General features: G+C 39.2%; 1 protein-coding gene across 1 annotated transcript; it reads right to left on the bottom strand.

The window, feature by feature from the left end:
- Positions 1 to 7: 7 nt before the first annotated feature.
- Positions 8 to 27,666, bottom strand: ccdc85ca (coiled-coil domain containing 85C, a). Its single transcript, XM_053335330.1, has 6 exons — positions 26,537 to 27,666; positions 4,151 to 4,230; positions 3,211 to 3,303; positions 2,280 to 2,372; positions 1,576 to 1,674; positions 8 to 213 (listed from the first exon to the last, which is right to left on the bottom strand). The coding sequence occupies exons 1-6, from the start codon at positions 27,210 to 27,212 to the stop codon at positions 124 to 126; spliced, it is 1,131 nt and encodes a 376-aa protein (XP_053191305.1). The 5' UTR covers positions 27,213 to 27,666; the 3' UTR covers positions 8 to 123.
- Positions 27,667 to 27,924: the final 258 nt, after the last annotated feature.

The following is a 27,924-nucleotide window of genomic DNA, read 5'->3' as shown; positions in this document are numbered from 1 at the left end:
TACTCAGCTTAGTTCAGGCTGATGAGGTCTCAGTTCATCAGCTGAGAGAGAAAACACTGTGCTGAAGGCTTCCAGTTCAAACTGGTAGTATAGGTTTGCAGGTCTTCTCTTTTTGTTTGACAACTATAAAGGTCCTTTGAACTGGTTGCCTGAGAGCTGCTGCCGGACGGAAGGCTTGGATCCGGCAGCATCACCCAGCTTTCTCCAAACCACCTGAGAGGGAGAAACAACACGCTGTCAGACAGTAACATCAGAGTAAATAAAACAGTGACCATACTTTGAAAGTCAGTCATAGGAAACAGCTGTTGACAGAAATCTGAATATACCACAAAAAGTATAATAAGAACATGATATTCAACCAATAAATGAAAAAATATAGCTCAAACTCAATCCACTGCTTTTACCTCCTATTCGCACTGCTTTTAAAATATCTGTTACTGTACTGCACCATTCATACGTTATTTGTTTATGCTTGTAATCTCAGTAGTTACCACAGTAACATGGAGCGACCTTTCTCTTATCATGACTGGATACACAGCTTTTAAATATCATCTGATGAACCATAATAATCATTATCCTGCACCCACATATTTATCATTTGAACATTACTTGATTTTGCATTTATGTATTTTTTTGTTTTTTTTATTTTACTATGTATCTACAGTATATTTCATTTTACTAAAAATACTGAACATCTTCTGCAGCACATCATCATCATAATTTTTCAGGAAGGATTAGAGGATTGTATGATGTAGAATACTGTACATATGTGAACAAAACTCTGATTCTAAACATGTGTAAACAATGTATAACAACAGGTTTGAAATGACTAAAAGTGAATAGTGTATAGGACAATAACACATTCTATTAAAAGACCAAACCAACAACAAACTGATCTATGATGTATCAGTAGCTTGATATATCTTATTCCTCAGTGTTGTAGTGCTCCATTGTTGTCCAAAAACTCCAGCAGGCACCATCCTGTTGCTGTAAATACTCACTAGCACTATTTCCTCCTGTTTGAGTTATGTTTGTTTAAGACTAAATTGACCAGCTGTTTCAGGAAATTACTGAGCCTTTAAAAATGCAATAGACAGAGAAGTACAGTCAGAAAGTGCTGAGAGATGGACTAACATAGTTGGTTTTGGTGTTTTCTTGAGATTTGCTGATAATAACAATTAATTAAATTGCTCATGTCCAAGTATTTATTAAACATTAAAAAAGTTAAGTGTTTGGTGTGAAGAAAAGTGGAAATGTGTGTGTGTGTGAGTGTGTGTGTGGGGTGTGGGGGGGGGGAATTAATAGGTCAGGTTGTCTTTGTTATGAATAGCATCCTTTTTCTCTTGGGTTAAGGTTAAATGCACTGGACCATCACAAGCAGACACACACATACACACACACACACACACACACACACACACACACACACACACACACACACCACTTTGCATGATATTCTCAATATTATTCCAATGTAAAACACATGTATATTCAAACAGCTGCATCTGTGTGTATCATATGTTACTTGATATACTGTGTGACAAAGAAAGACAGAAAATCCATATTGACACCTACGTTGCACATCTCTCTGACGATAGCCTTCTCTTTCTCACTGAGATCATCATCATACTCCTGTGAGTTGTGCCTGTCGAGCTTCTCATGGACCTCCAGCACCTAGACACACACACACACACACACACACACATAAACAATATGGCATGTACATTTCTGTTTGATATAAAATACAGTTTTAAGTCGACACTTCAACTTGAGTAATTGACATTTTGAGGTTTTGAACTATTTTAATGTCCTTCATAAATGCAAGTATCAAGTGTTCAGGCTGCTTAATTAAACCGGTGGCATGTATCAAACACTAGGGGGAAGCTGGTGTCATTTAACAAGGCCTTGTTACCAGAAATAAAATGTTGTGTATCCACTTATAGTAAATACACACCCACTGACTCTCCAGTGTCCATCTCCTTATGTTTTACTGCCCTCTAAGTTTAAATGCAGTCAATTTTATAAAAAACCATACTTAGATCCAGAATGGGTGACTGACTAGTTCAATGCAAGGCTTAGATTCACAACTAGACAAAGCAGAACAGCATTAAACTGTAGGAAACTGAAGACATCTCATATTTCTAATAATGACAGATAAGATAAGAACAAATTAGTTCTGTAGGCTGATCAAGTGATGCTCATTTGATCCATAATCAGCGTTAATATACTCTACTTTTTTATTATACCTGAGGTTGGTATGTAGCAGACATGAGGCCTACCTTCATGGCATGGACCACAGCCTCTGGTTTCTGCCCTGGGGGGAAATAGATCCCTGTGGGGGAGGGCTCACCACTGGGGGTCTGTGAAGCACCCTAGAGAGGTAGGAGGCACCGATCACAATCACTATCATTGTTATCATGGAGTAAACAGACAAGGCAAGAATGTAGAAATACAGAAACATCCATCAGTAGAAAAACAAAAGCACAACCACACAAAAGAGGAAACACACTGCTCTGCAAATAAACACAGACGACTCCACAGGAGAGGAAGACATGAAGAGGAGTAAGCAGAGACAGTATGAGAGGAAGCAGCAGCTCTGCTGAGGTAGGTGTGCATTCCTGTGGCGACAGGAGGAGCAGTAGACCTGCTGTGTTTGCGGTAAAGCAGAAGAGGATCAATCAGTGGGACAGACAGACTTAGATAGATGAGATCGGATATCCTGCATCTGCTGTGGAGTTCTCACATTCTCTTTAGTTTATCATCATGTCAGTGCAACTGCCAGCATTGATACTTATATTATAGATAACAACAGAAACTGGAGTGTTTGATACTCAGCAGCTGTCTTTCCAGCATTTACATTCCTACTGGTACATTCCACCTTTGTAATTTCAGCTGGGACATGATTGTTGATTGATGTCGCTCATAAAGGGAAATGAGCTCAGTATTAATAACAGTAGGGTGACCAGATATGCTAGGGACAAAATAAATATGATTGAACTAAATTAAACTTAGAGATGTGAAGAGCACAGGGAGAAATATAGGACTCAAAGAAGAGAGAGGAACAAGCAAAGCTCAATAAACAACACCAGATATGAGCTTTTAATATTATGAGACATGGCTGTTATTGCTTACAGTATGTTATTGAGTCAGAGTCACACACACACACACACACACAAACACATCTCGTTATCAGTGTAGTAGAGTACGTACGTTGTGCATGTTGTCGTGGAACTGTGAGAGCTGACTTTCTGAATGATAAAGGGACAAACCCTTCTTCAGTGTCTTCACTCCTCCTCCATTTGGCTGCCAGAGAGACACAAAGACACACAGACAGAGAACAGAGAGATGCGCTTGAGATTTGTGATCTTTTTTTAACTGAAAAATCATAATTAAAATCCCCCAAAACACATTATTAGTACTGGTGCTGGAAATAAATACAAGAGAATCTATGAATTTACACTCAACCCTTTCTGCAGTTTGAGAGCAGCAGTAGGTAAAACGATGACGGTAATGAAACTGAATATGGAGTTAACTAAAAGATAATGAGATTGTCTGTAAAATTACAGTTCAGCCTCCAGAAAACCAGATTTTTACCTCCAGCTGCCGACACACATCTGTGGACAAACACACCAACTGAATATAAGGAAATGCCATATACAATGTATCACATTTCATTAAGTGGCTTCATTATCCAACTCCAATTCCATGTGCATAGACATAGCAAGCATGTGAAAAATGTCATGGACTATACCTAATATATTTCATGAAGGCTGTAGCTTATGCATTATACAGTTGGATAACATGAAAAAACAAAGCAGCATCAGCAAGTATTGAAACATTCAAAAAGGTTGTGTATAGAATTCCTATGATATCCCTATAATGATACTAAACAGTGGGAGTACATCATCACTGTGGCTGCCAGTTCACCACAATGAAACCACAACCCATAGAGTCATAGCGGGTGTGGACATGCAGCATGTCTGTCAATACACTCATTACACTAGAATATCATGCGGTAACAACAAGCACGCATAAGACAATATAAGTCAAAATGTTCTTGCCAGTTTACCACAAATTCCACTTATGTGTTGTGGTGTTCTTTGTACTGTGCAAAGAGAGTAAAACATGCACTGATAGTGGCAGTAGTTACCTCTGTCAGCAGCTGCTTGTTTTCATCCTCCAGCATCCTCACCTTGTTCTCTAGCTGTCTGATGTAGTTGGCTGATGCATCTAAAGGAGAAAAAAAGAGAGGAAGCATAAATGTGACATCTGACCCATGACCCATTTTTGACATGTATACAGTATCTCTTGTAATATTCAATGTTGTGTACTGTAATGAAACAAGTTTTCGGTTGGTGTCTTTGCCATTGATTCATTGTTCATTGTTTGATCTACATATTCTGACAGAAAGTGTCTCACATGCTTCAGTTCTCTAGTTGGCTGTTCTCATGCCATGTTCACCATTATGCTCTATGCTCTATTTGGACTTACAAACATGTTGGACACTATGTAGGTTTATGTTAAACATCATCCTGTTCTGTGGACACCAATAGTAGTGTCCCCATGTTCCAGCTAACTAATCCAGGCTACCTGAGCTTTGTTCCAGTCCAGTGTGTTCCACTCCCCATTAATATTAGGTTCCACTGCTGCCTGTGTCTCCTTATGGAGCCTTGATTGGCATGTTTTTCAGATGTTTAGCAGCCCTCTCAAGCTTAATCTCCACATACGGCTGAGAACGCCATTGTTGATTTTCCCAAACAGATTCTAGTTAATCCAACTAATCCTAAAACTGCACTGTTGTAGTTGTTGATTCCCAAATCCGTGTATGAATGTACAAGCTGCTTTCAGAACAGTAAAAAATAACAAAAGAATTTCTGGTACATAAAAGGTCATTTGTCACTGGACATAATGTGCACAGGCAGGATTAACATGGAAAATAAACACACCTGTGAGAAGTAGTAAATACATTCACACACACACACACACACACACACACACACACACACACACACACACACACACACACACACACACACACACAGAGTTATATAGCCCAAGAACTAATCCTTGAGCCTGATCTCATGGAAAGTTTGTAGTTACTTTAATACAAGATTAAAAGTCTACAGTCATATACTGTGACTAGTGTTCCAACTAAATGCAGTTCTAACATGCTGACATTTTCAGGTAAACACCTATTTAGTTTAGCATGATAGCATGCTAATTAGCAATAAACACAAAATACAGCTCAGCTTAATGGGAATGTAAATTGTTTTGGTCATAAACTAAAGTACTGGACAAATGAAATGTTGTCCAAATACTGGAGCTAGTCATTGCAATACTTTCTATGCTGGACATAAATCTCTAAATCCGATTTTATGGATACCAAAGTCTGAACCAAAGTGGTGGACCAACCAACTAACAATGCCATTCCTGGAGTCCTGCAGCTAGCATGACAAATAATGTAGTGCAAGAATGCAACATACATATAACAACATATGCATGTAATATTCTACATTAAACCTGCCTTGGTTGAACACAACATGTGACATATTATAAACTGATATGTCAAACATGTTAGCAAACAGTTGCCTATGTCTAGTAGACAAGGAGATGTTACTGTCCACCTGTTGAATGTAAGTCCAATGCTGACTCTCATTTTAAAGCTCTGTTTTGGTCTCCACCAGCTCCTGAGAAGAATAGCTAGCTTTAGCTATTTAGCTACTAAATGTTCTACTATGCTCACCATGCTAGTTTCTAACTTAGTGTAAGGTAAAATAAAACCAGACAAAAGCAAGCCAGTTCATACAGTATGGCACAGCCAGCCAAGCAATGTCACTAAAATAGAGAGGCATAAAAACAGACCAGTTGACATGAAAGAAAAAGTGAAAGAAAGTAGTCTGGAGAGATGTGTTGTTGCAGTAAGCTTCTTTGCTACTTGTGACCTCGGCTTCAATCCAACTCTGTGCAGCAGGATTAGCTGACCTTTAGCCACCAAGCCCCTTACTGTTCACACACGGATACTTTAGAGCACTGCACACACACTATATGTCTGACACATATTTTTCTGTACTGGAATAAGTAACACAGACAAGATTACACTCATCTAATCGATAGTAACTCTCCTGAACATCACTGACAGCCATATCTATTGTTTTCTTCCTGCCCAGAGCTGCCTGTGAGGAGTGAGATTCACAAGCTTCAGGATATAACCACTGTGCCAAAATGTTCAAAAACTGTCCAAGTGCTAAAATTACATTTACTGCATCGTGAGTCAGCTTTGTTGTACTGCATAGGGATACATGGAGATTTAGAAATGTGCTAAATGACAAAGATAGCTCTACTGAAACCACAGCAATATTCTTTAGATTCTTTATTTTTTAGACCTTAATTTGAATTCTACCTTTTACTACCTGTGAATTTATTCTATCTTTTCTCCAAGCCTGGGAAATGCGATTTTATTTCTTCATAGAAAGCATTTGATACTGAAAAGTATAGATGTATATGGACAAGATGATAATAAAGGTCCTTGAATCCTTGATAATAATAGTACAATAATGCATTGATAATGGCCACACACACGACACAGTAGATAGGTTTGAGGAAGTTTTTATCCTTTGGAAAAAGGAAGAGCTTTTAGAAGTTTCAGTTCAGCTGGTTCATCATGGGACCAAAGTATGGAGCTTTACTTGTGAAGAAAAGAATGGAGAAAGGGAATACAAGAATCCAGAATGTACTCTGCCCCACCACTATTCCACCTCGATTCCCTACATTACCCACGATGCAACTCAAAAGCTGATAGTTTTGTAGGAGATTCAAGTATGTATTGCTAGTAATGGCTAATGTAAATTGGAGGAGGTCTGGTAACTTTATGGATGTATTATGAGAGCTGGATTGGGTGCCACCGCTCAGCCTTGCAGCCAATTTTTCCCAGTGGCCACTCACGGTACTGCAAAGGAAAAATCCTCCTGCGGCCCACAAGGCATTTTTCCCATAGACCACTATTGTAAAAGAGATGAATGAATTTTTGATCCATGGTTTCTTATTTGTAAAACTTTTCTTGAGCTGAGAAAAGTGATTAAAAAATCTGTGACATGACACCACAATGTAAAGTCTGTTACTCATCTTTATAGGCTGTTCTCAGTTAAGTTAATGGTATACCACAGAGGATACTATAGCAACCCAAACTAATCAAGCTAATTACTGCCTCGTAGTGCCTCCGGTCAATAGCTACTACAGAGAGACAGCACCTTAGACACAAACATTTACTTAGTATAAGTAAGTTGTATTTTCAGTTTGGTGTTATATGTAAAGGTCTCAACAGTAATTGTTTCTATTCTAATTCTAAAACCAACCAGAGGATCAAAAATAAGATAGTCTGGTATTACATAAATTGTGCTCCCCTCAGGTTAGCTGTTAGTTAATTTCTGGTAATGAGAAAATGTGTGACTCCAGCACTCTTACTTGCTGAATGTGCTTTATTGACCTATGAGCCTTTAAAAACCAGCTGCTATAAGCCTGATGTCATATTTGAATCTGATCTTTGTTTTGAAGACCAAGTAAAGCAGGTGGTTGACTCCAACTTCCTCTGTTTGAAAGGGATTTCCAAGATTAGTACTTTTCATCAGTTGTTGACTTTAAGAAATATGTTCATTCCTTCCTCCCCTCTGTGTTAGATTACTGTAACCTTTGCGGCTCTTTTTTCTGCAAATGCACTATGATTTCCAAAGTTCAAGATTTTGCTGATAACTGTGAAAGCAGTGCACGCTCTGGCTCTCAGCCAGCGCACAGCCTCAGATCCTCAGACAGGAAAGTCCACGAATGATTTCAATTACACTGAACACACACACACACACACACACACACACACACACACACACAAAGTTGACTTATAGCAAATTTCAGTGACGTATAGCTGAGCTGCAGGAGAAAGGGAGTAGAGGGTGAGTGGGGCTGCTAAAGCAAACAGAGAACACATTGTTCCACACCCATCCCCACTCTCTCTCTTTCAGTCTATCATTCTATAAGTAATGTGAGCCATCAAGATTCTTGCAAATGAACAGTTATTCTTTATGTTCTTCATTAACATCGCAAGATCAAAAGAGTAGAACAGAGTGATGAATGATGATTGTGATGTACTGTGTTTAGCTTTTAATGGAGGCAATCAAACTATAGCAATTAAAGTCCTGTATACAGTATCCAGGACATCTATAACAATGTCTTAACAGATATAACAAGACATGAAACCAGACAATTACACTTATAATAATGACACAAATTCACATGTTAACTGAAGTAGATTACAATGCAATACAGCAGTGCAGTACAGTGGAAACCACTAATAGCTATCATGTCTGTCGGGTCAAATTAATTATCATAAAAGGATGATTTTTTTCTTTATTTCTCATGCAAATTACCATTTAATAGACAATTGTATATTTCTTACATGCATATAAAGTAATGAAATGGACAACTTTGCTGTTTGCTGAATTTTATTGACTTTTTAAAAATACATTGCAGCTGTTTTAAATGCTTGTTTTGGTGCTGCGTCTCTGTATCTCGTTGGCTCGTTTTTGGCAGTTCGTCATGAGCTTTGGGGAGAACATGTTTTCCACTGAGAGAAAATGACTTGCTTTTTCTCGTCATGATTTCAGTGTGTACACAGCAGCAGCCTCAGGTAACCAGCCAGAAGCAGATGGGTTACTATGAAGCAATAATGATGCTGCAGCCACTAAGTAGGCTACATATTATACGTGCATCATGGATGTTAAGTTAAAAAAAGATTTTCCAGGACAATCCCTGTGGAGCTTTTTTGGATCTTTACAAAGATTGATAAAAACTTGGTTCAGATTTCCAGTGTCTGAATACAGTACACCCCCTTCCTCTCTATTATGATTGGTCTGGTAGTAATTGGTCATTACTACATTTTACAGTTGGACAAGTCTACAGCCACATTAGAAGGTCTTAACTTTTAGATAAATACTAAAAAGTAAGCTTACTTGCTCTCAATAATCATATGAACATACTGGTGTTTCATGAGACTGATGGTAATGACATTAGTTTTGCAGGTATTTGGTCCATAACCAAAGTATTAGACAGGCTGGAATTTCAAAGTGATGATGGTGCTAGAAGAGAAGTCAGGGGATCACTGAGGTTTTTACAATATGTCTTCTGGGACTCATGAATGTCCGATTTAATAGCAATCCATTCAAGAGATGTTGAGACATTTCAGTCTGGACAAAAGCTTTGGACCGGTACAAATCTGTGATAAGTTAATACTGGCATGCATTAGAAAACCAGTCATTTCAGATTTCTATATAATTCAAATGGTAAACTTCTTTACTCTTCTCAGTCTTTTACCTAAATTTGTCACTTTACTTTCTGGAAATTATTGATGTTTCACAATGTTAATAACATGAAAGACTTATTGGCATAAGCAATATCTTAATCAAAGGTGAAAAGCAAGAGTTCAATTCCTTAATTACTGGTAACTGGTGCATGGTTAACTAACTAATGAAGTATAACTAACTATTTTTTATTGGCCATTGTGCACACTTGGTCATGTGACAAACATTTATTAGGTTTCTGATATTATACCTCTAATGAACTATTATGAAGGAGTTAAATATTAATTAGATGCACATAGCATTTTATATATTGGACCAGTTAACTTATGCACATACACATACTTCAACTAACCAGATGGTAATGATGATGCTGTCAGTCTCTATTACAGACCATGCTGACCACAGAGCAAATTACACACACACACACACACACACACACACACACACATACACACACACACACACACACACACACACACAAACACATATACAAGACAATGCTGACTAAATAAAAGCTAAGGACAGGGGACATCCTTGAATTACAGTCAGTCAGCACACACCCAGAATACAACTCTCTCTTTCTCTACATGTCCTCTACAATTTAACAAGGCAACAGAATCACTTGTGACTTTTTAGGACATCATTTAATATTTTAAAGTTGACCTAATTCTCATTCACATTGAGTCTTGCCACTGTAACTTCCTCTGCTAATCTCTAAGCAGCCTCATTGAACATTCCGACTGAGCATTCAGTGTTTTACTCAAGGACACCTTGAAACTAGTTGTTGAGTGATGAGAGAATCAAAGGAGGGGCTGCAGCTGAACCTCACTTTTCCTTCCTAATATTTTCCCAGCTGGTCCTGGGACTCACGCCAGCAAACCTGAGGTGACAGGCCAGTTTTTTAACCTCTACATGACCACGTTTCCTCTCATCCTGTTACCAATTTAGAATCGTGAAAAATGTGCCAGGCATTAAAGGATAGGTTCAAATGTCTTACTTTTATATGCACACATGCCATGTGTCGATGAAAGGAGTTATGGGTCACTGTAATCATTCCTCCATTCTCCCATTTTTCACAGTCTAGTCACTCTACAAGGGGATCGCTTCACTGCCAGCAAGGACAGGAGGAATGATCACATAAACCAATGAGTGCTGCATTAAGACAGATATGGAACAAATGAAACTTACTTTAACTTTGCAGTAGAACTTGAGGACAAACCTTGAAATTTAAATAACCTAACCAGACATCAGCTGTTTGTGCTTTGACCCAATTCCATTGTAATAAGCCTCATAAAAAGCTGAGAGAAAGACGGCCAAGTTAGCTAATAACTGTGTCAATAGCAGTCAGTGTGTCTATGCAAAGCGTGAGTATAGTGTATTGCATGTTTGCTAAACACTAATGACAGAGCCACAGGCATGCAGCAACAGAATGATTCTCACTGTATGTATCTGAAGCAGCGTTGTCTTTATTTGAAATAGCTTGATGGACCAGACATTTCAAAAGCAATAATCAATCTCAAATGAATCAATTTTGGTCCAGAACATCTGAGAAGATGGAAGATCATTTCTATTTCTGACTCAAAACTGGATTCAAAACTGTATCTGAGCAACAGTTTTTCTTTCACAGAAAGAAGTGCAACCTCCTCCCAAATGATTGATGACTCAGTTTGGCATCTCGCCAAGTTAACGTCACCCTGGCATCTGGTTGTAGTAGAGCACCAACTAATGTTTCTGCTCTGGAGCTGGTTTGAATTGCCATCAGTAAAAACTGCCTCCTTAGAATGCGTTCTCTTGGAAACATGTGCATAAGGCTTGTTCATTCATTTATTCGTACTCGGCCACAAAAGACATTTCCTCTGTCTTACATGTGGATATTAGTGATTGTTAGAAGTTGAGGTGGGGGGTGGGTAGTAAAATATGTGGTCCAATAAAATCCTAGCAGGGGGTAAGCAGGTATTAGAACCACAGCACATCAGTTTGACCAGAGGGGAGGTTTCTGTGTTTCCTCTTGAACTTTGACCATCGAGGAGTGTTTACCTTTGGTGGGATAGCCTCATACAATACCCATTTACATTATGATAGCTAATAAATAGCATATGCTTTTTGAACTTATGAGAGCTATACTGGCTATCTGATGGATTATCTACTAGTGAAGGAAAAATACCAGGGCTTGAAGTTTTTGAGAAAGGTCCAGATGAAAAGTAAAGGCCCCTTTAGGGTGCGTCAATGATTATGCAAGTTTATTGCATGTCACACTGTGCAAGACAAGCCTAGTAAAATCTTGGTTGCAACCTGTACAATATCAATTTGACGCTGTCATATTGTGCAATAAAGGTGTGGTAAATTGTCATTAAGTTAAGAAGGTTTCCTCCTTTTCCAGAGTCCACAAACGTCTTCTTTGTTCTACCTTGATCAATTTGGTTCATGTGCATGTATTCAAAAATGATGCTTACAAAATGGTGTGTCTATTCATCAGCTATCTATTCTGCATATTATCATATTCTGGTTTGTTTGTAGAGGTAGTAGATTTTTGCTCAAGGTCCGAATCAGCCATGAGTGGACGTGTCCAAGAGAGATCTGAGAGAACCGTGTTGGATTGCTGACCAAAGCTTTCACACATTTCTCTTATGGTTGTTAACTTTCATTGCAGACAGAAATCACTTTGGTGAATACAACACAAATGCAAACCAACACCAACAGCAAACTGTCACAAGTAAATATTTTTCTTGATGTTAATTTCCTCTAATATTTCCATCTGGTGCATTCAACCCTAAATATGATGCCTATAAAATCAACTACAGCTGTCAAGTGAATAAAGCAAATATTTATGTATCCAGGCTTGCACTGACAGAATCTCCACAAACCTCCATGAGATATAGCCACCATAAAATCCAAGGGTGGATTGTGTCTGAGCCTTCATGTCACATTGTTACCAGGCTGAGAAGCAATAGGCTAGACCACCACACAAACATAATCACATGACGTGATGAGAGAGAGAGAGGGAGAGACGGAGAGTATTTTGTGGGGTGATGCGATGCTCCCATTCTGCACAGTGAGTCTTTGAAGACCAGGCACCCCATTGTCAGACAGACAATACTGTCGGACAGATGGCCAGGGCATGGAGAGCACACACACGCACACACACACGCACACACACACACAACCACCCTTGCTCTGTCTGGGATGAGACCAACAGGAAAAAATCCACACTCACATGACGTGAGCTTCAAAATGAGCTGCCTGAACACAGAGAATATATAGTATTTTAAAGACGGGTGTACTGCTACATGTGCATCTTTTTTTTATAGTATTTTGAAGTGAGAATTGTACTTTAATAATGCAGACTGAAACTCTAAAATGAGACACAACATGACATTAGACTGAGCTGGCAGGATTAAGAGATTGCTTCAGATTAAATGAGGAGATTCTTATATATGTGCAACAAGTGTGAACTAGTCTGCAGGGATTTGATGCTGCCAACAGGAAATTTACTGTGGGGACTGATGTATGATGCTGATTATATAACATTGACATTTAAAGCCTCACAATGACACATTCTGTGAACAAGACATATAACAAACTATCAGGTGTTTTCTTCTGTGTGTGTGTGTGTGTGTGTGTGTGTGTGTGTGTGTGTGTGTGTGTGTGTGTGTGTCTGACCCAGACAATGTTAAACCTTTTGCTGATGACTCTGCTCCTTCTTATTAAGATTAGTGTGAGATTAAGATGACTAACTCTACTTTTGTTGTTTCTTTGCTCCATTTGATCAGGGTTCACACACTCTTCTTAAATTAGTCAGATATCGAAACTTGAGGACTGATATTACAGTCAGTCGATATTGGCCAATCAATCACCAAATACTTAGTAACATATCAATTTGAGGATCATAATTATTACACAATATGTAAATACTTCATTGATTAGTTGAACAACAGAAAATGAATCAGCAACAGTTCCGATAATCACTTGTGTCGCTTTTAAAACACAAATCATTTTTTTAAAATTTGGTTTCAGCATCCCAAATGCAACTTTTCTTTACCCTCTATGGCAGTTAATTTAATGGGTTTGGGTTTTGATTGGAAGTACAAACAAGTTACTTGGATGCATCACCTTGAACATTATGAAATTGTGATTGTAGTTTTTCACTATTTTCTGACAATTTCTAGACCTCTGAAAAATAATACTCAGATAAATCAGGTAAACCATTTCATGCAGTTGGTTGAGTCTAAGTCCACCTGGGAAATATGACATATAATTTTCACTCCCCACTCCCAACTGTGCTGAACTTGGTGCCTCCCGCTGGGGAGTGACGAAGTCAGAGCTCAGGTGTAAAATATCTGTGCTTTACATGTTTTACATTAACATAATACTTCATTTCATGTAGGCTGACTGACTGAAAAGACAATAATCATTACTTGCAGCCCCATTAACTCATCACATCAACTAGTAATCATTCAAAGTTTCATGAAAGGGGAATTTATAGCTGGTCTGTTGAACAGGATTACATTAGATTTTCTGGGTGTTTTAGATTATTTTGCTTACTCCCTGTATGAGACAGTGTCAGCATTTACAAGGGCAAATCTCTCAGTAAAATAAATATCCCCAGTGCTAATTGATTTCATGTGATGCAAAAACTAAACTAAACCCTGAGACACGAAACAGGCTCAGTTTTGGTTTGAATGCAGTCTGTCCAATTGAAACTTTTCACATGCTCTTCGTTACTGTATGCTGTGCTGTGAGAAACTAAGACAAAGCACAGGAAACTGAGCAAGCAGGACACACAGCACAGATGGCAGCAGGAAGAAAACTCAGCCTCAGCACTGTTCCTTGCACACACATACACACCCTTTGGATGACTTACACATGTGGAAACCATAGACAATATAAAAAAACGCATACATTGATTAAGATATTTTTTTCCCCCATATTTATATTTAGTAAAGCTGCTCTGCAAATTCTCCATTTAGCTAATTTAACTATCTCCTCACTAGAACCATCCCAGCAGGTGATTGGAGCTCTTCCAGTGATGTTGGACAAAACAATGCACTATTATTGTTTCCTCGACGCGCCTTTTTCCCACAGTGCTTTCAGTTCCATTATGTGTGCTGGAATGTGGGAATTCCTGACCAGGCGGCTTTTCTTAAAAAATCTCTTTGATACTAGGCCAGGACTGATTTTTACAGCAAAAATAAATGCATTCTCCTAATAGAAGTGACGCTTCATTTTAATTAGCATGGGTTCTACCAAACACGAAGAATACATTACTGCAGTCATATTCCAACAGGTGAGATTTCATTTAAACCTAAAGGGCATCAATTATAAAACAAAAAAAAATCTAAGCTTTGGCAACATTGTCAGTGACATTGACATTAAATCCAGAAGATACACAATTATATAACTTTAATGATGTACCATAGCTACCATGTGAATGATTAACTCTGTCTTTGTCTTCCTTAATACAGCACTCAAATATCATATTGACTTTGAAAGAGTTAATAGTTGATGTAATAATTCCTCCTCTCCTTACAGGCCTTTTGAAGTCTGACTCCACTGTAAAAGATGCAGGATATAATCCACAGGTCTCCTTCTACAAAAATGCATTCAAAAGTTCAGCTAAGCTAGTAGCTAATAAGCTAAACAGTAAGCTATAAGCTACAATGAGGCTTCAGCAGTATGAGTTCATGCTCTTTTAAAAACAAAATCTTGTGACAAAACTGATTAAATAAGTAGAGGGAATTGTGTAACAAAAATACTGTAACTTCGAAAGAATCGCTTTGATTGTGCTAACTCATATGGAACTCTAGAAGTCAGATATTTTCTTGACTTCATCTTGAAGTAATATTAGCTTGTTGCATAAGAAAAAACATCTTCCAGGATTTAGGTATTGATTTTAGTCTATACCAGTTAAATGGAGTGGCTATTTTCCAAAGTTACAGTCTTTTTCCCATAAAATATTGAATTTGGCTAACTCACACTGCTACATCCACATGCCAGCTTCAGGTGATCTTATCAATGAACGCACCATACTTTTCTCTTGAATGAGAAAGTGTGTCCAAACTGTTTTACTGGTACTGTATTTACACTTTGCATGTGAACTGTGGACTTCTTGGCCCACAATTGTTTTGACCATATTTTGTACCACAAGTGCAAGCTAGCAAGTAGCATGCTTGTTAGCAAGCACTGTGTGGACAAGAAAGCTATAACTTTTTCCAATAATTTGCACAACTTTTTGTGAAGCAGCACTTTGTTTTTATTTGTGTCTGTTGAGAGTTGAGTGACAAGAGTGACAAGAAAAAGCCCAAAACTACAGACATTATCCACAGTAGGTGAAGACTTAACTTCCTGGTTCACCATTGCATCACTTTTTCTTTGTCAGTTTCTTTAGCTAACTATTTAGCTTTTAGCAGATGCTCTCATTTGCATAAAGTTTCAACTTTTGACCCCTCCTTTTTTTCTTTTTCTTTTTCTTTTTGCGCTGCTGGTCAGTCTGGTGACCCTGGTTATCCCACAGGGCTTTAAGAGGTGACACACTCGTGTTCCATAGAAAATGAACACAGCTGCCATGTTCAGTGGATCAAACCAAAGGATTGCCTCACAGTGTAAATGAAGCAGAAGAAGGATTACAGTGACCACTCTTGAGTGTTAAAACTCTTTGACAATATGTTGTCCATTACATTTTCCTGTAATTTAGGAATTTAAAGTCACAGTGACTCATACTGCTTTAATCTGCATGATTGCATTTTTACAAGGTGAAAAGTCAATTGCGTGATCTTGCATGAGTAAGCCTTGTTATGGATGAATATTTTATCAAGAAGAAAAACCAAGCACAGTCCCCCCTTTGACTGAACACATGTCTATCCATCCTCTTTGTGTGTGTGTGTGTATGTGTGTGTATGAGAGGGAGAGAGAGAGCCAGACAGACAGCAGTTGAGGAAGGGAAATCCAACATTTCTGAAAATACAATACAATCAACATTATCCACCTTGGATTTTGCGTTTATTGGTGAGAATTCCCCATAAACACACACGCAGGGAGCCATATGCATACATAAATTGCCTCTGCTACACACCCCTCTGCTTTGCTTTTCCATCAGCAGAGAGTGGATGCTGTATAGAAATGGGGCTGATTCTCCCATGGTGAGTTCAAACCTTTTCATAGCTCCACACACACAGACAAAGACCTTCCCATGCTGCCTCATTATCATAACAACACAGCCTCTCTCTCCATCGCACGCTGTAAATCCGTCACACACACACACACACATAGACACGCACACACAGACACTCATAGAGATGCCTAGCACAGATACGGCCAAGAGGCACTCCTGTCTTTTCTAAACAGGGGAGGAGAAGTAAAGGGCCATTCAACCTTTCACTCAGCCCGACCAGAAGAACTCCAACAACAAACACACAGAGCTTCCTGGATGTAAACTAATTACCAACAATGTTCATATAAATAAACCAGATTAGCAGATTAGATATGTAGAGAACAGGGCTTTAAATGGCTAAATACAAAACCTGTTTTTGTCACAATAAATAAGAACTATTGGAACACCTTTAATGTCTACTTAAAAAGTCATGACGCACAGGACAAAAGCTAAGTTGGTTTTATCCAACCTGAGTCACCAGGATGTTTTTTTTGTCCCTGTTAAAACAAGCGCCACATTTTCCAGTCCTGGTGCATGGCCTTCCTCTTTCCTAAACGGTACAACAGAATAAGTAATAGGTCCCCAGAGGGCCACTGAGAAGCTGCCAATGAGCTAGTTATGGATAGCTTCAATTACAGGATCCTTGGGGGGTTAACACTGGCAAAGCTGAGTTGGAGGATAGATAACATTTGCTTTTATGAGCTGCAGGAGCAGGTAAAGGCATGTACAGTAAAGTTTAGGTAGGTAAATTCAGGTTAAAAGGTCACAAAATCAAACTTTTGGAGAGCCAAAAAAGAGTAAAAACATGAGACAAGATACAATGATCAAATGCAAGTGGACACCCATATCCACATACCTTTGTGTGCCTTTTTGTTCAAAATAGTTTTTCCTCCTGATTAAGGGAAATCTTAACGCATTTTAGACCAATGGATCCCATATGAAGGGTCCCTCACATGGGATTCACTGGTCTAAAATGCAAGATAAATCTGACAGGTTGTGAGAAGAGAACAGGATAGCAAAGCAGAAAAAACGGCTGCACAAAACTTTTTGCACTCTGCCCCAACATGTGTCCTCTTCTTGTCACTTACTGGATGATTGGATCTCCTAAAGCCTCTAAAAAGTAAGTACTGACATATGCAAATGCTCACAAGAGGCCCCAGCCAATTACACATTGCTTTGTATTACAGGGTCACAAACCAAAAATGGTTGGAGACCACTATTTCGACTTTTCAGACTTCTAATTTTGGTGAAGGCTCTTTGCTGTTTAAACATGACATTGATCCACTGCACAAAAGGCAGCTCCATAAATAAGTGGTTTTCCCACACACAGAGCCCTGACCTTCATTCCATCCACCACTTTTAGGATGAACCGGAACACCGACTGCAATCCACTACAGGACTTATTAACCAACATCATTTGTCAGGATGCAAAGTTTGGTGAAGTGAATGGAGACACTGAGGCTGACATGGACAGATATAATACATCTGCTTCCAGGTTGTTCCAGGGTATTACATGGAAGTGTTGACCTGTGTCACTGTTTCATGTTACTAACTCCAAAAATGCATGACTAAATAAACAGCGATATGGTAAATTGCCATTATAAAGGTGTGGGGCATCTTCCCACAGTGTATCCCTGGTCTTGAATTGCAGACTCTCTTGTTTCCTGTCTTTAAGTTAAGCTAAGCTAAACATCTCTCATCTCCAGCTTCATATTTACGGTACAGATATGAGAGTGGTACCAATCCCCTCTAACTCTCAGCAAGAAAGCAAATAAGCACTTTCCTAAAAACTATGTAATACCCTCATTATTTCATTTAACCTCATAACCGCTTGATTTTCCCCTTACGCTTCCATTATGGTTGTTTAAAAGTTAGAGGAACACACTTATTACACTATATGACAGTATCACATAGATATGCTGTATCTGCTTGTTCAAACCCTTCATTATATGATGCTTTTGCCAAGTAAAATATTCAAACCATGTAATTTAGTGCTGTACCATTACATCTATTGGAAATATTCTGGATGGCTTGTGCAATATTTTATAAACATTTCCCAAAAAGACATATTTGGTGTCTTTGGAAACTTTTAGATGCATATTAGAATTCAAGACAAAATCCAGATGAGTTAAAAACATGGTAAAAAACCAATGTGTCCACCAGAAAGTAGGTTTTAAAAAAAATTATAAACTGCTTATAAATATGCTAAATATGGGTAAAATAAAGCTTTTGCATTACAAAGAGTATGGCATACTAAGTATAATGGAATTTTAACATAAAGCCTCTCTATGCGTGGGAAGCATGACTGAAATGTTATCTCCTAGTTGTAACAGGACCTGAATGCGACCCCGATGACAATGCGAGAGAAAGCTCTGGTCCTGGACTATCTGAACACTCTGGCTTTTATCACAGGGGTCAGCAAAACACAATCTGAGCCTTATCTCTATGGTGGCTACACTCATCACTGCATGTTAGGTGTCTCCCAAAAGTCACACATAACACTCTGTATATTCACACACACACACACACACACACACACACACACACACACACACACACACACACACACACACATCAAAGAGAGCTGCAGCTGTTGGAGTAATCTCAGCACTTTCCAGGTCGGACGGTGCAACAGATTTGAAAGGCTTTCAGTTATATGGCTTCATCCCAGAATGTTGACTTTCTCATTAGGACTGATCACTTTAGGGTTAAAATGATTTATGGCACTAAGTGGACAAAGTGACCTCAGGCAGGATGCACTCATTTTATCTAATGAAAGAGTCTGTGTGGGCTTTAGGTCCACATTAGCAGATAACAGCAGTTTAAACCAGTGTTACATTATGAAGGTTGTAACCCCGCTTCTGATAGGCTAGCAGCTTGGAGCACTAAAATGGTTTTAGGGCTGGGTGTACTGTAATGAAACATGCCAAAAGTTAGCATTGCCTTACGAGATGATGCTTATTAACTTTTACTTATTCTTTGATCAGATAATTACTGATCTACTGCAAATCAGTGAACTTTATAACTTCAGACTTCATTTAATTTAGGCAAACCTCGCTGACATGAGGGTTAAGGCATATTTACATTCAATAAACGTTTAAAGCCATAAAACAAGTCTATGAAGCTGTATTTGGGTACAGTGGTGCTTTGAGCTAAAACCTAAAACATGCTACTCACAATGACACTGCAAACATTGTGATGTTTAGCAAGTATAATGTTGACTTTGTTCACCATGTTAGTTTAGCATGTTAGTACTATAAGTAAGTGCTGACAGGAATGATGTTATTTTTGCAGATATTTGGTCATAAACCAAAGTATTGGACAAGTTAACATTTTGACCCGATAATGGTGCTAGATGAAAAGTCAGATGACCATCAAAATGATTACAATTAATCAAGAAAATGACAGGAATATATGTGCCATATATGGCAACCTATCCAATACTTGTTGAGACATTTTATTCAAAAACAAAAATGTGAACCTCACAGGTCAGGGGATCAACATTTTAGTGGGACTTATCCTTTGAGCACCAATGTCCAGAATTCCATGACAAGCCATCGGACAGTTGTTGAGATATTCCAGTCTGGAACAAAGGCAGACATCGCCCAACAGTCAGACATTACTATCCCTAGAACCATCCTAGCCTGGCTAAAAATAGATTATGTTTTAGGCATGGTACTGGGACCTGATATCAAAAATTACTCAACTGTAATTGGGTCACATCTACATTTCTTAGATTTGGTTCACATGTTGTAGTAGCTACGCTTTCTGCTGTGCTTTTGCCCATAAATTACAGCATTAATATTTCCTTTGAACTTAACTATTTCCTGAAATTGCTTGATGAAGCCTGATGAACTGTGAAGTAAGGTTAAAATAAACTGCCACACTTCAAAAGAGTAAATCACATTTTGTAGTAACTGAATCTACAGTTGTACAATACTCAGCTTGTAGCAGAAGTCATGACACAATTCAAAAACTCAGATGTTCCAGGATCAGAAGTGACCACATACCAACCCCAACAACAGCCCTGGTGGAATGATAGCTATGCGTAACAGAAACTGCCCGAAAATTCAAATTCTGCACCTCTTGGCTTGAATTCCACATCGCAGTAAAGGTGTAGACACATGAGGAGGAACTGAAGATATTTAGACATGCAGGAGGCCACTCAACAGGAAAGCTCAGAGGAGGGTTCACTAGTCACCAGATAGCTTTGGTGCATTAAGATTTACATTTGTCAAGAACTATAAATATTCCCAGTCTAGCCTCTGTCAGTTTATCTGGGGTCAAGCTTTTCTTACTTCAAGAGACCTTGTCAACAATCCCAACAGCTGAATGTGGTACACCAGCTTTAACTACTGCTGGTACATGCACAGATCCATTTACCAAGACAGTAGAAGTTCTCTGGTATTTCTTATCGGATGGTAGAAGACAGCTGCTTCTTTTTTTTGGGGTGTAAACACTATACAGAGGAATTCTTACAACTATTGTGCTGATGATAGTGTTTTTAGAGCATTATTGGTGGTGTAGTTTGTCTGAGGAGAGGGTTAGGGTTAGCTTTAGGTCTTTTCTTAAACTCACTCATTATGTGCTGTGAAGACAGGGTGATTATTGTGATCACTAGTGATAAAGTCTCTGTCCATGTGGAAATACAGTATCCACTGAGTGTCTGTCAGGCTCAGTGCATCATTTGCTGGTCTGTTTTAATGATCCACTACAATTCGACCAGATGTTACCAAAGCACAGAGTTCAGTTCAGTGTGACTTGCCATGATTGACATCGGTTGCAGGAGGCAGCGTGTCCCCACATGCAGTTAAGATTAGTTCAATATGTAGAAGTGACTCTATGAGAGGATTAAGAGTACATTTTTGTAATTAACATCTTCCAATGACAGAACTGTGGCCACAGTCCTCTAATCCGTGCTGAATAGTTGCTGCTTTTCCTCAATATATAATCTTTTGACAGTTGTTTAAGCCTCATTACTGTTGCACAGTTGTTCCTAAATATGTGAGGGTTTCTGAAAGGCTACAATCATTACTGTCCCACATTCATCTCAGTTGGAAGAGCTGGTCAGGGAGCTCTAAATCTTCTCGGTGCTACCATGCTGTTATTGTGGATGTGTGTTGGTCAATTACTGATTTTACTGCCTCTCAGTTTCTGCTGCACTGTAGGAATAATTTGCTATAGCCAATTTAATAATTTCAGTAAAACACCACAGGCAATAAACAAAAATGTTTACTGCTGTCAGATAATATCATGTTAATTTGACATGTGGTACATTTGGTATGTTTATTTCTACAGCGAGACCTGGAGGTGACCTATGTTGAGGTCACAGTAGGACATTCCAGCATTCCTGTCCATCCAGTACTCAGAGCACTGGTTGCAGTTCTGAGGATTATGTTTGAATGTTTGGAGCACATAATAAATTCAACTTGGGAGATGGAAACCAGAATCAGATTATAACATTAAAGGAGCCATGAGGACCAATGTTCCTTCTCACACTAGATTTTTGTGACCAGTGTGTAATTGACCACACTGGACAAATTTATTACCGCTTGTTTGTTTTTTTTTGACACGTGAATATGATAGCTGCAAGTTTTGGTTCAAATATGAAACGTTTTTTAATATGTCACATTGACAAATATGAACACGGTTTTGGTTTGGCTTTTTAACCAAAGATTTCTAATTAGTTTTTAAGACAAAGAAGCCATACAAGAACTTTTTTATGCAGTTTTAAACTGAAAATCAGCAAAAGAGATTCACTTTGTTGAAATGTGTACGTACTTGTGTGTTCTGAGCTAAGCATGTCTCTTCAAAGAGGCCTTTCTTCCCCCCCTCACAGCAGAGAGGCCCTTGAACATGAACTCTCTCTTGCATCCTGGTGTGAGAAGTTGCTGCAGTGGAAAATAAATCACTCCAACATCCTGCACTGCCAAAGACAATCTGCCCTCAACAAGGTGCAGGTCAGTTTTGGCCTTTTCAGCAGGAAATCCTAAACCAAGATGTCCTTTATCTCTCATGATTCTAACATTTCAAACAAATGAAAGCTCCTTTAAATCAATGGATTTCCAACTCATCATCCTCATGCAGTTGTTTCAGTCCAACAGATAGCTAGACTAACATGTTGTTGCCACTAAAGAATTCTGGAAACACATGAAGAACACTCGTCCACGTGTGCAGACATGTTGCTAACAGACTACACAGGAGCTGAAAATGAATCCAGAGAATTTACAGTCACAGCGGTTGGAGCAAGCGTGAGCTCCCGTACACAGCTGGGAGGCACATCGGGATGTAAATAAGAAGAAGTCTGAAAGTGAGCCCTGCAGCTTCCACATAACCAGGCTGAGGGGACAGTCAGCAGGATAAGTAGCAGTTTGATTGAATAAGCCAGAAAGCACGGCCAACCAACAAACAGTTTATCACTCAGACAGGCAACACAGTCCCACTCCAGCATCATCACTGTCCAGAAAACAGACCTCCAAACTTCTTAACAATGTTCAGTCCACAGCCATGCACTTTCTATTTCCTCCACTGGATACAGAGAAGTATTCTCAAACCATGGAGGAGTATGGCCCCTTTATCATCAAAACACCATTAAAAAACTGAAATTTAAAAGCATTCTGGACCATGTGGTAAGGGGTGACAATGGTGACACCAAACTGGCCTATACCATTATTACTAGAGGAGAAACATGCAGTTTAATATAATAATACCTAAGTAACTTTTTATCAAGCTAATATCTACATGTATATCTAAATCTCAAGATGTCACTATCTATATGCATGTTCTGCATGTACAGTACATAGCTTATATAGGTCTATGCTAAGTCATACACTTAATATAAAAATTGGAATATAATCAACAGAATTTGACATAAGCAACTTATCCATGAAAGACAAATCATCATCTGTAGGGTCCCATACTTAAAACTTTTAGGAACTTGTGAGACTTTGGTTTAAAGTTCTGCCCAGAACTGTACCATATCTTACAATATGGGATGTGGGATGTAGCGCATTCCTTTCTGAGGTTCTGATTTCACCGCAAGAAAAGAGCAAGTAAAATTGGTTGTGATACACTATGAAAATCATAGTTCTTTACTGGAAAGGTTATATGATTTTGCAAATTGCTACACTTACTGTAGTCACCTGAACTTCATCTACTGCAAAGTCTATACTAGTAACTTACTACCCAACATTACATACGAAAGCTGCAATCATTAAGAAAGTAAGACATTTACAAATGGAACCTTGGAAATGTGAACAGGCATTTTCCCCGTCCTGGGTCATTAATACCATGTTTCCTCTGCAAATGAGCTGTTGCATCGGTAACCCAATGTAGCCTCTTTACAGACAACATATAAAGAGCAAATATAACAGTATAAGTTGTGGCGAATGATGCAAAGTGACCAATCAATATTCACACTGCCACCAATCCCCAAGAGTACCTGGAACCTACAATAAAAGTAAGAAAGGATGTAAGGTTTGAAGTTCTCTCTCAAGCTGTATTTTTTTCCCTTTTCCTTTTCAAATGGGGCTGTTATGAACAGCCGTAAACACTTTTGCCTTCCACTGTGGTTTAGATGACATGTCATACTTCTTTTCAAGCATAACCCAGTACGATAACAAAAGTATTCATAAGCCCACACACGCACAGACATACACTCAAACAGATAAAAACAGCAGAACATCCAGAACAAAAAAATCTGGAGTATTAAAGTCATTATTGGTCAAATAAAATATCTTGAATTACATCAGGCAAGACTATTGGCTCAGAGCCACCGACCACGCAGTCAGTAATCTGACTCCGCACATGTCCCTCACTGAATGGGATGAACTGTCAGCAAAAAATATTAAAACACTATTCAAGTGTTGTGCTTTACCAGTGCAACTAACTGCATTCAACTGCTCTTATGACACCACACAAAGCACATGTAGTATCAGCTCTTAAAGGTTATCTAGGGAAGATACAGTATGCATAGCAGAGTCGTTGAACCATACAAAGTGTCATGTTTGAATATTGGTCCATATTGTTCTTTTCTCTAGAAGTCAATGGGAATATGTGAATAATGTGAGGTGATTACATTTCTAGGACTTTCACTTCTTGAATCAGTCAGCAGGTTTTGGCTCCAGATAATCAAACCTGCTAAACAAGTATGTTTACCAGCATGTGAAACACGCCAAGGTGTGAAATGCAGTCACGTTCCCATCTAAATTCTTTATCTCTGTATACAAAAAATGCCCCTACTGGAATGTGTCACACTCAGCTGCCGGGCACCTCAGCTGCTGCCTACCTCCAGCTGTGTTTTGAACTAGATGATTCGCCGACGCAACTACAGTATCGTCCTGTTGGTGCTAACAAGGTGCTAAATCCTCATTAGATTTGATTTCATCCGTAATGAGCCGAGGTAATTAGGCCTGGGCCATCTGTGCTGGGCCGAGTAGGGCCAGACAGAGTGTCACTCAGACTGAGTGTGTGCAAATAGCAAGGTGACTTTAAGTGTTTGTGATATCATGATGTATGATTTCCGAAGTGGAGCTTCTGATAAGTTATTGATTGTGTATTGACGTCCTGGTGTTTGCTATGATGTTTGAAAGTCATGGGTTAACACTGGTGCCTGTCCTAGAATGCACTGTGCAGGAAGTCAGTACATTTGTATGTAGACCATCACAGGACAGTGTTGTGCTTTTCATTAACCTACATGTAAATGTGGAATATGCACAAGTTTAATCTGTTCTTACACACAGGGGTGAGTTTTATTCTCTGATATACAAATGCAAAAACACATATGTATCTAACTTGGAGTACTTAAATAGTATAGCATATAGGGCTGTAACTTTTAGAAAGAATACACATTTTATTGAAAGTAAAAATTCATTCTTGACCTTTTAAAAAAGGAGTCTGATAAAATAATTTTAGTTCTAACATTACCATTGTTTCCCTTAGTTGGTTCAGAGGTTATTACATACAGTACTTAGATCACTTAATAATATTTATCTGTCTAGCTATCTCCATGACAACTGAGCAGATTCCAGTCATTGATGAAGGCAGCAGCATGTGGTTGAAAGCTCCCCAAAATGACAGTAAATAGAAATTTTGGCAAACTATATATCCTTACTTTTAATGAATAAATTATGGGTTGGTGTGGAGAAGCACTAAGCACTATTTCTTGTCATGCAGGGTCGTACTTTCGTTTCTTCTGTTTTTTACTTTCCATTTCAGTTGACTGGGCAGCTTCACACATTCTGCTGTGGTTGGTGGTGGTGTATGATTCATATATTTATACTGTAACACTGACTGCAATTGTACTTTATAACTGTTATTAAATATTAACCCTGGGCACTTTGGCGTTGTGGTTCTTACACTGTAAAAAGTCATACAATGAAACCAGCTGATCTTTAATAATTAACTCTGTTTATAGATGCACAGCTTACATGTCCTCATAAAGAGAGCCATAACTTCACAACCATGTGAAGTCAATTCTTTTGAAGAGTCTTTGACAGAACTGAACCACCTCAACTCAATTGTCTAAGCAATGCTTAGACAAGATAATTTACAATTTCTGAGAAAGATGCAAATGATTCCATGAGATAATAGTAATCACCATCATGTATATTCAGTATTCATATCAACAAGGAAGAAATCCAGCCATACATAGGCTACTACTTTAAGGGCTCAGTACTGTGTATGAAGACCTTGTATGGTTGAAAGCACTGGAAAAAAGCCAATAAATTGTCTTTGAGTTGGGATTGTATTGTGAAAATACTAATTTCATGTATGTGTTGTTAAAAGAATATTTTGTGAGAATGACCAGTGACTGTGAAATATAAGTTGAAGGTCTTTGTCCATGTGTGTTGCTGGTGTGAGCCAGCACCACACGTCTTTCATTTGAGTTTATTTAATGTTTCAAAACTTAATAATAACTTTTCCATCACCTTCTTTCTGGAATCCAGATTTTGCACAAATCTAACCTGATACTGACGGTTACTTCATGAAATAAATTAATGACACAGTTTCATCATAAACTGCATACTAAATGAGGATCACTTACCACTGAGACCAGTGGAGAGTCCTCTCTGAGAGGCGGACAGGTCGTCCATAGACCTCCTCAGAGATGCTATCTTCCCTTCGGATGATTTGTGTAAGTGGTGGTGGTGGTGATGGTGATCTGGACTCCCAGCGCTTCCAGTACTGGATGTGCTACTTCCATCCCCGACGTCTCGCACCGGCCCGTTCAGGTTGCTCAGGCTGGATTGGCTGTCGATGGAGCTCCTGGAGCCGGCGCCGTTCCTCTCCTCATCCAGCATGAAGATGATCTCCTTCAGCTCCACGTTCTCCGTCCTCAGCGTGTCCTGATTGGCCTCCAGCTCGGTCAGTTTCTGCTGGTACAGACCGACGTCTTTCCACATGACGCTGGCAGTGTAGCGGCCGAACCTCTGCCATTCCCGGGACACCTTCTTGCCCTTCTGTCGGTCGTCGTCCAGGAAGCAGCAGAGCTCTCTTAGCTCCTGGTTATCATCCTGCAGTTTCTGGTTGACCTCTTTCAGACTCCGGATCTCATGAAGGTGGACCTGCAGTCTCCGATTCACGTCCTTCATCATGTTCCCGTGCTCCAGCATCAGCTCCATGTTGCGGCTCTCCAGTCTCCTCAGCCTCCGGACCAGATCCTCCTTCCCCTGCATCAGCAGCTCCTCATCGGACAGCTGGCTCACGTCCGCCCCGTCCATATCCCCACTGGTTCGGTCTTTATCTAAATAAACAGTTTGTCTCCTAACCGGTCTGGGACGTCTAAGTTATTATGAAACCTCGATCCATCACAGATTACACGCCGGGCTGCAGAAGAGGATCCGTACGCGGGGCCCCGCTGGCCCAAATCAGGTTACGCAGACTTGAATCTACGAACAGTAATGAAGAATGATCCGATTGTCTCACTTTACATCCACAGTTAGAAGTTCATCCTGTAGACGCGATGAGACGCTGTGTGAAGCCGGAGACCGGTCCTCTGAAGTGAAGGAGCATGGGAGGAGACAGAGCAGAGAGGGGGGAGAGAGGTGATCAACGTGCAGGCGGTAACACAGTGTCCTCTACAGGCTGCAACACAAACCTGTTGAGTCCACAGTCCACAACTTAAACTCTATTGCTGCGCCATATTCAAACACGAGACAGATAGTAGAGATGGGGAAAGCTGACAACTATTATTCAATCGTATTCAATCTTCCCATAGACAGCAAATAAGCTCAAACAAGTGAAATGTAGTAATGTTCGTCTGCGTTGTTTAAGAATCCGTCCAGACTTGTTTTAGGGCATAGGCCTATAAAAACCATCTGATTGGAATAATAAATTGGGCATGGGTTGCAGTTACCTTGTTAAAAGTCCTTAAAATGACATCTACTCCCACTCCCTCATCAAATCCTTTGAATATGCAAATATGCTTCATTT

This window comes from Scomber japonicus, chromosome 16 (assembly GCF_027409825.1).
Source record: "Scomber japonicus isolate fScoJap1 chromosome 16, fScoJap1.pri, whole genome shotgun sequence".
Lineage (NCBI taxonomy): Eukaryota > Metazoa > Chordata > Actinopteri > Scombriformes > Scombridae > Scomber > Scomber japonicus.
This window is presented reverse-complemented; position numbering and strand designations above follow the sequence as displayed.

Excerpts from the sequence above, each read along its gene's own strand:
- ccdc85ca (XM_053335330.1), bottom strand. The coding sequence starts at position 27,212 with ATGGACGGGGCGGACGTGAGCCAGCTGTCCGATGAGGAGCTGCTGATG. Across the intron at positions 2,373-3,210 it reads TCCACGACAACATGCACAAC|GGTGCTTCACAGACCCCCAG; the intron begins GTACGTACTCTA and ends CTACCTCTCTAG. Across the intron at positions 1,675-2,279 it reads CTGTGGTCCATGCCATGAAG|GTGCTGGAGGTCCATGAGAA; the intron begins GTAGGCCTCATG and ends GTGTGTGTCTAG.